The sequence below is a fragment of the Manihot esculenta genome, chromosome 7 (genome assembly GCF_001659605.2).
Source record: "Manihot esculenta cultivar AM560-2 chromosome 7, M.esculenta_v8, whole genome shotgun sequence".
Lineage (NCBI taxonomy): Eukaryota > Viridiplantae > Streptophyta > Magnoliopsida > Malpighiales > Euphorbiaceae > Manihot > Manihot esculenta.
Genome location: NC_035167.2, coordinates 6,593,977 through 6,609,968, shown reverse-complemented (window position 1 = coordinate 6,609,968; position 15,992 = coordinate 6,593,977). Strand labels below are relative to the sequence as shown.

At 24.5% G+C, this 15,992-nt stretch overlaps 1 protein-coding gene across 1 annotated transcript; it reads right to left on the bottom strand.

Annotated features, from left to right (window-relative positions):
* Positions 1–6,817: 6,817 nt before the first annotated feature.
* On the bottom strand, positions 6,818–7,347 carry LOC122724072. The gene has a single exon (XM_043958549.1). It carries the CDS (start codon positions 7,179–7,181, stop codon positions 6,987–6,989), a length of 195 nt encoding a protein of 64 aa, XP_043814484.1. The 5' UTR covers positions 7,182–7,347; the 3' UTR covers positions 6,818–6,986.
* Positions 7,348–15,992: the final 8,645 nt, after the last annotated feature.

The following is a 15,992-nucleotide window of genomic DNA, read 5'->3' as shown; positions in this document are numbered from 1 at the left end:
TCTTGGAGCCAACTTCAACTCATATAAACTCCTCTTAAGCTTGCACAGTATGTGTTCCTTACCAGGAATCTCAAACTCTTCGACCATGGGGTATAATGTACAGTCTATAATAAATCATTAGACTTCATACCTTAACAATAACGATGTTTTTTAAGGGTGCAATAGTTTCCTTTGTGGTTTTCAGTTTTTTTTTATTTGATGGAAAAATATGTAATACATTCAATTATAAGTGTTGTATTTTTATTTTTACTACTTATTAGAAAATATTTTTTAAATTAGAAAAGTCTAAACTAAAAATGATGTGGAAATTTAGAGAATAGATAGAATTTATCTAGTTTATTCTCTAATACCAAACTGATGCAGGATCCAATATCAACTTGTGACTAAGAATTCTATCATACAACTTTAACACAAATGAGACAAAGATAATTTCCAAGAGTTGATCTACTACACCTCAAATCAATCAATGTGACTAGAAATGAAGATTATGAAGTGATAAAATCCAAATTAGAACGCCAAAACAGTGAACCTTGACAAGTTGCTAAACATAGAGGTACAAATAATTAATTTATCTTTGTAAAGGATAAAAGAACATTCTAAGTTCAATTAATATAAATTCTCATTACGGAGAAAATATTAACTTCTTAACATATTCCGCATATGTCCAAAATAAAGACTATTTATAAGAAAAAATCTCATAATCCTAGTTGAAATATGAATAGAAATTCTAGATGAAATAGGAAATCCTATTAAAACTAGAAAAACTAAATCTAATCCCACTAATATAAGGATAATAATACTAATCCTAATAATATAAGGAAATTTTACTTAAATTAGAAAATTTCAATTGAACTAAAAAATATAGTTGAACTACTAAACTTATTCTGCAAAAATAAAACTACTAAACTTAATTAAAATAAATATGGGTTGAGCCAAAGTAATATTGAAGGGTCTAAATGAGTTCTAAATAAAATTGAAGCCCAAAATAATTTAAAGTCTAAAATCACCCTGGTAGAAAATACGAGCTAACTTAAGAAAATAGGAATTCAAGGCATTAACTACTGCAAGTGATTTTGATTTATTTTATTAAATCACGTTGCAAATATCATTTCATGATTTTTCCATGCTAATATAATTCTTATCTCGGATACTTTGAATCCATCAATGATGACTTGATTTCTCATGGCTCTAAGGTTGTCTTTGAATTTTAACGTAAAAATGTTTGAAGAATATAGGTGCTCTTTATGCTTCAAATTATTGAAAAATTTTGCACCTCTTATGCACGTATTAGAAAACTATAAATATTAGTTTTCTTGTTATAGATTCTACTAAACTTTTTTTTTTCTCTGCAACTTTTACCAGATTATTATTAATAATTTAAAAATTTTATCTCCATCAATTAAATTCATTTATTTTCTTTAAATACATATTCATTCAATTAATTTATAAATTATATTTTTATTTTATTGTTATAATAAAAATTTACTATTTAATCTTTCTGATATGGAGAAACTCATTAGATGTTTCTTCAGTTTTGAAAAACATATTAAAACATCCTTAAGGTGTAAAAAAAATTATTAATTAATCATTACGTTAATTTTAGCATGTTAAATGTTTTATTATTTAGTCCCTATGATATAAAAAAATTTATTAGTTAGTCTTTCAATTGTAAAAATATCTTCGTATTAAGAGCATCTTAGACTTTTTTAAACAGTTAAAATTAATAAAGTGACTAACTAGTAAACTTTTGATCAAGCCAAATTTAGACCCATTATTCATGTTGTTATTTATGTTAATTTACACATTTTCTACCTAATTTTGTGATTTTGATATTATTTTGCAGAAAATAGTGTAAAAGGGTAATTTGGTAAAAATGGCCTTAAAACTGCCCAAAAGAGAGTAAAAGAGAACAAGCTAGTTTGCCCAAATCCGTTTTGCCTGAACCAAGTTGAAGCTGAAATGGGAGAATAATAATTTGTTATTTGAGCAGGCTGTTTGCCCAAACAGACTAGAGACCCGCAGGACAGAAGTAGTACGCAGACAGCAGGTAAGACAGACTGTTTGCCTACACAACCCGGACAAACAAGGTCTGCGACGGCAAGACAACAGAGAAGCGGGAATTCAAAATTCAAAACTCCAAGACGTCTTCTCCCCCCGCCCCAAACACGTGAGGACAACTCAACAATCCATCAAGACACCTCAGCACTCAATCCCACATATCTAGGAAACCAAATCTCAAGAGGATATACTTTCCTTCCAAGAATTCGGCTCCAATTGGGAAAAGGACTCAATCCAAATCAAGAAACTAAAGGTTGCCCCATTCAGCTATAAATAAAGGACAGCAAACCAGCAAAAAGGACAACTCTCCATCATCGGAATTGAGTCCAGCTGCTGCGCGCCACAACAACCATACCAGCCAGCCCTTCCTCTTCTACATTCTTGTTTCTTTTCTTTATTTTTATGTTTATTTTAGCCATGAGTGGTTGAAACCCCTTTTTCTAATTGAAAATTAGGTGAAACTTCAAGTTGTTTATGGATTGGGAGACCTAAACCTATGATATTTATCTTTTATTTATCAATATTTATGCAATTTCATGCTTAATTCTATTATTACTTTGTTGATTCTTGATTGCAAAGTGATAAATTGTTAGTTTGGGTGATTATAAGTCCGTAATTGCTTGAATTACTCAAACATAAGTAACTCTTGGTATAAAAACCAAGGAGATTGCATGATCTAGCAATATCACCATACGTTTGGGTAGCTAGAATTAGGTCTCTCTATTTCTTAGTGCAATTAACATTGTTAGATGCTAAAAGCCCCAAAGACGTTCCTTGGTAACTTGTTGATTAGTGATTAATTAAAGGGCATTTCCTAGTTAATGTATGATTAAGGAGGGATATGGAGGTGAGAAGCGTCTTCCACCTCCATAACTAATTTATTGAGTCGAATAAAAGAATATAAGTGTCAATGATCAATCCCAGTAACTGAAGTGGATCCAACTCTTTAACTAGCCTTTTCCCATTATTGAATTCTCTTTATTTTGCTTTGCTATTTTTAATTCTAGTTTAGACCATCAATCTCAAAACCCTCCCTTTTATTTTATTTTCAGTTTATTTACTTGGTCTTGATAAGAAAAATAGGTAAGTATCAATTACATGTGGATTCGATCCTTTTACCACTATCTACAGTTGTAAAATTGTGGATAACCAAAAAGGTTATTTTTTACTGGTCTCGACAACCGCACTGTCAACTTTCTAAAATCTTATAGATGTTTTAATACATTTTGTAAAATTCATAGACTAAATAATAAATTTCTCTTTATCATAGGAGCCAAACAGAAATCTTTTCTTATTATAATATCCTGTACTTTATAAAAATAATTTATTGTCCATTTTTGTACACAACTATTTATAAAATTATTTATATCTTTATTTTATTATTAAATGTCATGTATCAAAAAAATTATTACTTATTTTCATATAAATATTTATATTTCTATAAGCAAATAACAAAAATGAAAAAATTGTTTTTAGTTTAAAAAAAAAAAAAGAAATTCTATAGTGCTACCAAACAAATATAAAGACAAAGGTGGAAATTTTGATTTTTCTTTTTTCTAAAAATGAAAATCTCAAATTAATTTCCACAACTAAGCCAAATCAACCGCTCACTTGTTTCTTAGGTCTTTAATATTCCTATGGTATTGGCAATATAAGTTTTAGTTATTTTAATTGTTATCAGAAAAAATTTAGAAAATACAAGTTTTTATAATTTATTATCTCAAATTGTATGTATTAGTGAATTAATTTAATATTAAACACTTACCCTTCACTTCCTACAAACTCTTTAGATCAGTTTGAAATTATTGTTGAAATCACTATAAAAAAAACACCACCTTTTAAAACTATATTAATTAGAAAGATTAAAAATTAATTGAAAAACAAATTAATAAATTTTGGTTAAAAACACACTAAAATAATATAATAAATTTTATTTAAATTTTTTTATCAAAATCGTTAAGTATTCAAAATCCACTAATTATTTGTACAGCAATACTAGTTATTTTAATTGTTATTAGTTGTCTTAATAGCCGGCAGTAGTTAACAAAAAAAAAAAATAAAAGATTTAACTTTTCATAAATTATTGTGAAAACCTCTAAATATTAGTGTTTTAACTTATACTATATTATGAATTGATATAATTCAAATTTGATGATAATCGAGTTTGGATACTCCGTCTATGATTGAGCACATACCGGAAAAGACAGACCTCAACTCTATTAAAATCCAACAGTTAGGTCTGCCTCATATATAAGTCTAGAGCTTATTTAGACAGACTGAACAGGACCCGAGTCTACATGTGAGAGGCTCAATTCGACTAACCTACTAGATCCATGGAACAGCAAACCCCACAATATTCAAAATCGTATATAAATAATACCGAACGAAATTAAATAGCCGTCTAACAATAAAAAATGAAGTATTACATTTGTACATACAACCAACGTTAATTCTCCTACGACTCTAATTTTAAACACCTCAAAACACTTCAAATTCAGAACATTCACTCCTCTCATTTATTAAGTTCACTCAACACCTAACATACCCATCATTAATATCAAACCTTGTCGTCTTATACTCACCATGTGTTTAGATCTTACTCGTGAATTATTGCTATTAAAATTTTATTTAAAAAGTTCTAAATGTAATTTTAATAAAAAAAAATTATATTTGACTAATGATTAATTATAAAAAGAAAAGAATTTTCTAAATGAAATAAGATCAAGTGATGCTCGATTGAACAGAGTTGATGATTTTTTAAGAAATTGAGAAAAATTAATTAGTGATTGTATTTTTTTTATTAATGAATTTATTATGAAGTAAATTTACATTAAATCATATTATATTTTTACATTTTTTTAAAATAAATTGAGTGATTACCAGACAACTACTTTAAAAATTATAGCTAAACAAGACTTTATTCTTTAATTCCCACAAATTCTTTAGATTAGTTTGACATTATTGTTGAAATCACTATAAAAAAAATTAAAATATATTAATTAGAAAAACAACATTAATTGAAAAATGAAATTAAAATATTTTAGTTGCAAAACACTAAAATAAATAAATATTTTTATTTAAACTTTTTTTAATTATTTATTATTCAAAATCCACATGTTGTTTTAATAGTTGAATCCACATAACTATTACGATTGTAATTAGTAAAAATATGAAAAAAAATTAATATTTTGATTTACACTACAATGTAAATAAAATTTAGTTTAAATTTCATTAAGTGATACAATACTTTATTTTAAATTTTAAAAGTGTTTTATATTCAGAATTTAGAATTTAAAAATTAAAATAAACAAGATATAATTAATAAAATATGTGTCATTTTATCTCAAGTAATAAATAAATTTTTAATCGCATTTATTTTATTTTTTAAAAAAAAGCGCTCTTAACACTCTTATTAGGGGTATGCATTCGGTTGGTTCGGTTTAAAATTGAACCGAACCGAATAAACTAAAAACTGAAATTTTAATGTTTATGAAAACCAAATCGAATTGATTTTGATCAGAAATCAAATCGAATCGAACCAGTCAGATTCAATTTGATTCGATTCGATTTGATCGATTTCGATTTTTAATAATTTTTTTATTTTTTATACTTTATTTTTAATATTTTAAAATTTAATTAAAATATTTTAATCTTAATATGATTTAATTTCTCTATATTATTGAAAAAACATATTATTATCACTCATCGATTCGATTTGATTTTTTCGATTTTTTCTGATCAAAATCGAACCGAACCGAAATAATCGAAATTTTTAAAATTAAAAACCGAATCGAATCGAAATGTATAAAAAATCAAACTAAATTTTCAAATCAGTTCGATTTAATCAATTTTTTCGATTTAAACCGAATATTGTTCACCACTATCTCTTACCCCTTACCCCTTATGCTTAGACACTTTAGGCATCACAAAATCCACTTTAAAGGGAAGTACTACCAATTAACAAAAACGAAGTTCTTATCAGTGAGAACAAATTTGCATTTAAAGCGTAATTGGGCAAAAGTACAAATTAAAGGCTCAACCCACAAAACAAACTAAAAACCCCAAATCGGAAAGCTTACCCCACCCCACAAGAAACCCAGCCCATCTCCAAATAATCCCAGACTATTCTAGACAATTCTAGCATTCAGGTGTCCATTCAGACGAAGATGGGGAATAGAAGCTTCCACTCAGCGAGCACTCCACATGCAAGGCCAAAAGCCGAACAGATCCAAAAAGAAACATCACCGGTGAAGCATAAATGCCGTTTGGGAAAGACAAAAAAAAAAAAAAAAAAAATTGGGAAAAAGCAAAAACCCACCAATAAAATCATTTCCACATTTATTTTCAAAACCACCCATTGTTATCTCCTCCACATTTAAATCTCATCAAAAACAGTAACGCATGATCACAAAATTTAATCCAATTTATTCTTATATGAACTCCAACTCTCTATATTCTTAAAAAAAATTTAAATTAAATTAACCTATTTACATCATATTTGCAACTGGTTTTCTATTTGATTTTAATGCTTAGATTAAAATTTCCTTCATATGAGATGATAATCAAAGAGATATTCATTCATGAACCAATTAGCTGTAATTGGGTGCTTAAACCCAAAAAAAGAAAAAAGCAACGATAATCAAAATTAAATCAACACAGCTTAATATTCATTAACAGAACAACTATATCAGAAAAAAAAAAAAAAAAAAAAAAAAAAAAAAAAAAGGAAGAAGGAAGAAAGAAAGAAAGAAGAGCTATGTTGAGCCGCCAAACCAGAAACGGTTCCATATAACATTCAAAGCTTTCACCAGAAAGAAAGAAAGAAAGAAAACACAGAATCTGTAGGCACTTGAAAACGAGAACAAGAAAGAAAACACAGGAAACTCTTGAGCTTTATTTACAGAGAGAAATTTAAAGAAAGGAAGAGATCAAGAAACGCTTCGTTTGCCAGGACGATCGGCTACTTTGAGAGTCTTGTCAATAAGCTGTCTGGCTTTTCTACTGCGGATCTCAACCTTCACACTGGAGCTTTTGTCCATCTTTATGTATGGTTTCTTCGATTTCTTCAAGGCTCGAACTTTTGATTTTATTGACTGCATTAGATTCTCTAGCTGGTTTGCCATTTGGGCTTCTATCTCAATAATCTATATATATAAATGACAAGAATTTAGCTGGCTATAAGAGACGAGAACTGAGTTTTCTCTGAATCTTGCTTTCTTTTTTCCTTTCTTTTCTTTGCTTTTCTCTGTGTTTCTCTGGCTCTTGTTACCTTCTTGTGTAGTTTTGCAGTTGCCGAGATTTTATGGACATTGAAGCTCAAAATTGGATTTGTCTCCTTAGATTATTACGATATTGCCATTGGCCGTTTTCTTTTGACCTTTTCTGGGTTTTTATCAGGTGTATTTACGTGTATCTGTTTCTTGAATATACACCACTGATGGTGTCACAAATCCTAATAGTAGTTCATTAATCTTTTTATCTATCATAAAGTATTTCAGTTTAGATATTTTCTTTGGTTATTTAATTTGTATAAATTAGAACTATTTATTGAAAAAAAAATAATTATAACTTACAATGTTCTTTTTTCTGTAAATTAATTAATATAAAATATAACAAAAAAATAATTTTTTATTTAAAAAAAAGCATGCGATAGTTTTTATAATTTCAATTAAAATCACAAATTTTTAAATGTAAATTGTTAAATGACTATAATTTATTTAATTATATTTTATAATTGATGTTCTGATATTAAAAAAAAATAGAATTTATAAAGAGTACCCGTAGATTTAACCTAAAAAAATATATATTTTTAGAGGTGAGTATTCGGTTGGTTTGGTTTAAAATCGAATCTAACTGAATAAATTAAAAATTAAAATTTTAATATTTATAAAAATCAAATCGAATTAATTTTGGTCAGAAATTGAATCGAATTGAATCAGTATGATTTGATTTGATTCGATTTGATTTGATCGATTTGAAATTTTAATAAATTTTTTATTTTTTATACTTTATTTTTAGCATTTTAAAATTTAATTAAAATATTTTAATCTCAATATGATTTAATTTCTCTATATTATTAAAAATAATATATAATTATCATTAGATCAGTTCAATTCAATTTTTTTTATTTTTTTCTTATTAAAATCAAACTGAATCGAAAGAATTGAAATTTTTGAAATTAAAAATCAAACCGAATCGAAATGAATAAAAAAAAATCAAACTAAAATTTTAAATTAATTTAGTTGATCGATTTTTTCAATTTAAACTGATATTATCACTAGTACGTATCTCTATTTTATTTTTTTTTATATTTTTTAGTGACATATAACCGCATATTGTTATTTTCTATTTCTATCACACAAATATGTTAATATAATTAATTTTAAAATAATGATAAAAATTATATAAAATTCAGATTTTACTTAAAATAATGATAATTTATAAATTAACTTAAACTTATAACTTAATATTTTATTATTTCGTAAATTTTAAAGTATATTCAGTTCTCTAAAAAAAAAAATCTCAAAATGATTTAAAACCACCCAGCCGGGTGAACCCACTAATTGACAATAAGAGTGATCCCACTAGAACAAAATTGGGGCCGCCAATACCTTAGAAGTCTTGTTTTTATACATTGAAAGTCAGAAATGCAGAGCAAAAGCATACTGAATTTCAAGAGTCTTCTTTTTTTAAAAAAAAAAGAAAAAAACGAAAATAGAAATTCAATAGTCAAATTTTTGGTTTGTTTATTCCCATTCATTTTATTACTCACAACATTATGAAAGCGGGATTTCATTGCTCCGATCTAAATAAGACCCACGATGACAGTTCATGATCTGAATATTTCTAAAACTTCCGCGTGAGCCAGGTTCAACCCGCTCAGTCTTAAAATTGGACCCATTCAAATTTCTCAATCAAGCCGGCCCTGCCTTTTCCGGTCCAATGATCAGACCTTCTCTAAACTCAGTCTTAATCTCCTCTCCCAATCCAGTCCAGAAGAAGAAATCTGGCCAACCCATCCGCCTAATGAGTCCTTCAGCATGCATGCTAGAGGAGAATTAAATGGTCCTTACGCATGAAACAGAGATCTAATACTCTCGTATGTCTGTATCAGTATGGCAGAGACAGGTAGCCCAATGAAAGTAAGCCGCTACACGTCACTAACAGGCAGAGAGAAGGAATAAAATGAGAAGAATACCCTCCTCTCAAACTAAGCTTATAGAACGCTCTGTAAATCATATTTTCTGAATCTCAGATCATCACAACAAATTGAAAGTCATAATTTAGAATTTGTTGTATTTAGTCTAACCTCCACCTTTATGAAAACTAATTTAATAAAGGTTGGTAATTGAAATTTAGATATTTATTTGTGAAAAATAATTTATTTTTAAATAAATTAATTATTTTTTATTATTTAATTTTAATTTAGAAAATAAATATATTAATTAATAATATTTAAAATGTAAAAAATGAGAAAATTATTTTTTTAAAATGATTTAAATTTTTTTATCAGGAAAATATTTTTTCTTTTTAATCACAAAAATATTTTACATTAATTAAACTTTTTAAATACTCTAAACATTATAAAATGTAGAAAATATTTTTTAAAAAATATTTTTATGAAATAAATGGAGGCTTATGTAATAAAGGCATACATTTTTACACTCTCTGAATTTTATCACAAAAAATTTGTGATATTTTAAATTTTATACATATTTTATAACACATTTAAACTATTTAAAATAGAAATTAAAATTACTTTACTGATTAGTAAATAATATAATTTTTTTATATAATTTTTAGACTAATTTAAATTTAAAAAATTATTTAAGTATAAAAAATATAAGATGAATTACATTTCAAATTTATGCATTGTATATGATTATTATTATTAAAAATATAATAATATTTTTTTAAAAAAATAAACGAAGATTTAATTGTTATTACATTTATTTTTATATAAAATCAAATTATAAATAATAGGAATATCTTTCGTTCTAAACGTGATTTTGACAAATTTATCAAAGCTAAATTATATAGACTAAATAGATCAATAATAATATAAAAAAAAATCTCTTACGATGATATTAATAAATAAGAAATTCTTTGAGAATGGATTTGAAGAAATTGATTGGGCATTGTTGATAGGAAGTCGATTCTCTAATTAGGTGTATGATTCTTTGTCCTGGCTTGTTGCTGATTTGATAAGATTCTGTTTCCATGAGAAATTCTTCTTTCTATTTTTAAATTCTAATGCATTAGACATTTTATATTATAATTCAGAATTAAATATATTATTAATTTTATAATTAAATATTGTAATAATTATTGTTATTCTTGATGGATGCATTGTGACGATTGATTAAAATTGAATTCACATACGACGAATCATAATAGATATTTATAATAAAATTAATATTATATTATGATCATTGAAAATAATGTATCAACTGCCATTATAAAATAAATTTATGTGGTAAAAATATAATAAATGAATAATAGAATTACATTTAAAAAAAAAATTTAAATATTTTAACATTCAATTTATTATGAAGATTTACCTTTTTTTAAATAGGGTGAGTCTCGATATATCGTTATCGTTAGCAAAGACAATCTAACGAGTTTTTATTACGCCTGTAATTATAAAATTTTTAACTAATTAATCTAGCGAGATTTCTTATCAAGTTGGCCAATGATATAATTGTTTGATTATAAAAAAATATTATATTTATCTATATTTTTATATAAAAAACACTATCAGGAAGTAGAAATATGTAATTTTTTTATAGAATTATTCTCAAATTGTATATTCTCTTTATTTTTTAATTTACTGATTTAAGTGTCGAAATAATTACAGTAACAGTTATATTTTTTAATAGCATCAAAACCCATCATTAATTGAATTTAATTTACTTTATAATTTCAATTAGCAAGTAGAATGTAACTTGCAGTATTCTTAACTCAATATAAATCTAGCGGATATTTTTTAAGTATAAAAAATATATGAAAAGTTTTAATTTCAAAAGTACATTATATATCATTATTACTATTAAATTATTAACTATTAATAATAAATTTAGCCAACAAATTTAATATATATATATATATAAACATTATACTTTATGTTATTTTTTTATTAATATTATAACACATTAATTACATTTTTAAATAATTTAAATATATTATAAAGTAATTTCCGGAACTGAAACTATTAGAATATCTTTTTTTAAAATTTAAAAACTTAAATAATATATATTGCATTAAATTTTTATTTTTAAATAAAAATTAAAATTTAAAAAAATAAAATATAAAATATCTCAAATCTACTCAAATATAATTAATAAATTTACATTAAATTTTAATAAAGATTGAAAATAATTTTAAAATTTTTTTATAAAAATAATCCAAATGAATTTAAACATTATCTTTTTATTTAAAATTAAAAATTTTATAAAAAGTTAATTTAATTTATTTTTTCTTAAAGGTTGTATCCTTTAAAAATAAATTTGAATCAATATGAGAAATTAGTATTGTTTATCTATGCTATATGATTTATGGATAATTTTAACCTTTATATAAGATACTTATAACATAAAAGCATCATCTATATATACAGATACACCGAAGAAATCAATTATAATAAAAGTTTAAAATAAAATAATTTTTTTTTTTCTTGGAAAGGATGAAGAGAACAGGACGCAGTTTGTTGAAATGGTTTAAAAAGCACACGTGCAAGAGCCAAAAGATATAGATTTACATGCAGGTATGCGTCAGCGGTCAGGTGCTTATTTATTGGACCAAGAAACCCATAAATGATGTTTTTTTTTTTTTAATTCACTATTTAGTTGCTAAATTTTTTAATTATTAAATAAATAAATTTTTTAATTTTAAAAAATATATTAAAATAATATTATATAATTAAATATTAATAATTAAATCTTTCAATTTTTTTCATTAAAAAGGAAATGAAAAGAGTGAGAATATTTTATTTTGTAATTTTTACTTAACTAATTTTTAATAAATTTTGTATTAAGACACTTTTGAGATAAGGGAGCTTTTAGTTAAAGGGTAAATCAGTCTTTTAAATTAATTTTTAATGGACTATGAAATTAAATTGAATAGCTGAATATAAAAATAAAAAAAATTTAATAAATTTTTAAAAATTAAAATTAATTTATATTCACATATTTAATTTAATAGCGAGCGTATTTAAGTGAGTAAGTAAATCTGAAAAGGTTTATATTTTATATTTTTAATTTTTATTTTAAAAAAATTAAAATTAATTTATAAATAATTTTTTATATTTTAAAAAAAGGAGCATAATAAATACAGGAGGCAATCTTTGATTCTGATCCAAAAGGTCACTCATTTCATAACGTAATGGAACCGACACCTACACTTGCCTTGGACCCCAAATGCTAAAATATTCAACCAAAATTCTACAATGAACCAAGAATTTTATTTTTCTTTGAAAAAAAAATATTTTTATTTTTTAAAAAAAGAATTAGATATGTTTATTCTAATAAAAAATATATCTAAATTTTTAATAAAATATATCTACAACTTTACATTAAAAGTCAAATAATAGATTAAAATATTAAAATTTTTAATATTAAAATATTATTTTTTTAATAATAAAATATCATTTATATAATTTTAAAATATTATTTTTAATATTAAAAATGATATTATTTTTTGCTATCATTATTTGATATTATTTTAATTAAAGATAATATTTAAAAATTATATAAATTAGGTCTTATTATTAAAAATTAATATTTTAATATTATTAGATCTAGTTACCCTTTAATTTTGATTTTAATTTTAGCATTTAAACAAAACTTTCAAAATAATTAAATAAATCATTTATAAACAAGATCTTAAATTTAAAATAAAATAAATAAAACATTACTTTTAATTTATAGATTTTCTTTACATTATACTTATTTTTTTTATCATTAATTTATTTTTCAGTATTTATGAAGTTACATCATGATCTGCTCACATCTATAACTATAATTTTTTTATTTGTTTACATTTTTTTAAAATCATGAATTCAAATTATAGTATATAAACCTGTAGGTACATTCCATAAATTTTTATGTCAACACATAGTGAAGCTACACTAGCGAGTTAACTTTCACGGTGCGGAACTTAGAAACTTAAAATTAATTCAAGATAAAAAATTTCATCACACAACTTGATAACGAATAAAATAAAAATAACTTTCAAAAATTATTCTACTACGCCCTTAACCAATTAATGTGATTAGAAATGAATATTATGGAATAAAGATTGATCTGCTACACACTTAATCAGCTAATGTAATTAGAAATATAGATAATTAAGCGATTTTAGCTTGAAAATACTATAAAAAAATTATTGATAAGTTAATTAAGAATAGAGGAAATCTATATTATTACGCTACAAAATTGAATCTCGATAAATTACTAAATAATAGAGAAAAATCAAAATACTATTTTACTATCATCTTTCTTCGTTGTTTATCGTGGGCTGCCACTTTAAAAGTATTTTATAGGGAGAGTATCTAGTCAAATAGTCAAAATTAGACTATATTAAATATCTTTTTTCTAAATTGTATTGGAGAAATCTCTTTTCTAAATATACTGTACAAATTTGATTTCTAATTTATGTCAAATTAATTTAAATAAATCCCACAAAATAACAAAATTGGCCTGCAATTCAGCCATACATGCATTGTCTACATGTGCTGAAGAGTGTGTTGCTTATTTTCTTATTCTCCTATACTTCCCAAATATAGTTCTCATCTTGTAAGTCTTGAATTAAGCGATAGTAATTTGACTTGTAATGATTTGAAGTTTTCTATATTAAATCTTTAAAAAATGTGAATACTTTAATCCACAACTTGTTGTTGAAGAATGATGTCATTCCCTTATTTGTATCACTTTTTCCTTTCTCAAAAAGATTCGTCATGGAATCTTCAACCATAATAACAAGAAAATGATCGATATGTATCATCTCCATACACATTATCTTGTGCAAGAATATCAAAGTCAATTGGAATCTCAATTTCTTAAATTTCTTCCATACGACAATATCTAAATTCAGAATCACCTACTTGAATGGCTTTCTCCATGATTTTCATGAAATGTTTGAATTCAATATCAAATTTCATGAATCAAATACTAAACTTTGATATCTTTCCTTTAAAAAAAAAAAAAAAAGAAATCAAACAATTGAAATGATTTTTTCTTCACTCTCTTTTTTTTTTTAAATTTCACCCAATTGAAATAATTTTTTTTTTTGCAAATTGAAATATCGACATAAAACTAAAACTAAAACTAAACAAAAATAAAAATAAAACTTATGAAACAGGTAAAAATAAATAAATAGGAATTTATCTATGCTCTGATACCAACTAATGTGGAACCATATAGCACAAATCTCAAACTCACACGTACAATTAAATATAGAATCTAAAGATTTGATAACCTTCTATGACACTCCACACTTAGATAAGCTGAAAACCAATAATATAAGGATTTAGATGAGAATTCGACAAATGCCACAATGAATACTTATAAGTTAGTCAAGATTTTTGATGCAAATGATGAAAGTAAATCATTATTCTCACTCAAAGCAATACACGCCAAAAGTATGAAGAAAAAATCTGAAAATTTTGATTTAAAAGTTTCTTCTTACCAGCGTTACTTATCCTTATATAGCAAGGGGAGAAAAAAAATAAAACTTTAAAATACTCTTCTTAGGATTAGCCAAACCACACACAAGGGTCCAGTTCAATCACACACTAAAATAACACATAAAAACATAAGCTCAAAATATGGTCCAACACTCTAAAATTTAGAAGATAGATTGTGATCAGAATACAAGTCCAAACAAAATTAAAATAAAGCAAGTATTTAAATAATAAAAAGATAACAAGCCCATCATAATAAGGCTGAATAAATTAGGTAGTGCCATCTCCATTACACATCTTAAGAGGTATGTCTTCATACTCAACAAGACAAATCCAATGGTAAGCTCAATTAATTCTTGTATTACTTTGTTCTTAAATATATAAATTCATAGCTATTTCAAATTTTTTAGTTTTGCTTCTTGTCACTAGTTTACTATAAAGCACTAATGGATTCTTATTTTCTTAACTCCTATGTGATTGTATTTGTTGGTTCGTATCAAATAATAAAAAATAATTAAGAATTTTAATGTTCACAAAATCAAAATTAAGGAATTTTATATTAAAAATTAAAGTTTTAAAAAAATTTTATTAAATGCATTAAAAACGAAGTAGCATACATAATATCAATTCGAAAAATACTCAATGTTCATTTCAAATTGCTCATCTAAGCTGCATTGTTATATGGAGAGAGAAAATTTAACTTTTCTTTCAAATTGAATATATTTATTTTTAAATCAATTTTTTATTAACTTAAAAAAACATTTTAAAAGAAATTAAAAAAAAAAAAGAAACACAAAAGACAGTATAGTTTCTAGTATATTCTCTATTTACACTGCTTCATTAAAGATTAAGAAACTTATGTAACTAAATTATTATTGAAATGATTTTTTTTTTAATATTAATAAGCTACTAAATAAATTACTATAAATGGAAAAGAAAATAAAACTAAACTAAATTTTATAGGGAGGGAAAAATATACTATAATATTCACCATATAAACATTAAGCATATAGTTCTTTAAAGTCTGGTTTTCTTATACACTCACTATCATTCAAAATTAGAAAAAGAAGATAGATGGAATCCAAAGCCTTCTTCGGCAATTTCATGCTAAAAAAATTGAACATTAATAGGAGAAATTCAATTTTCAAGAACTCAAAAAATAATATTTAAATCCTGTTGAATTTCATGTCGATTTTGAATAGGAATAATTTATTCTTACGAGAGTTTTATATGCTTTTAATTATTATAGTTATTT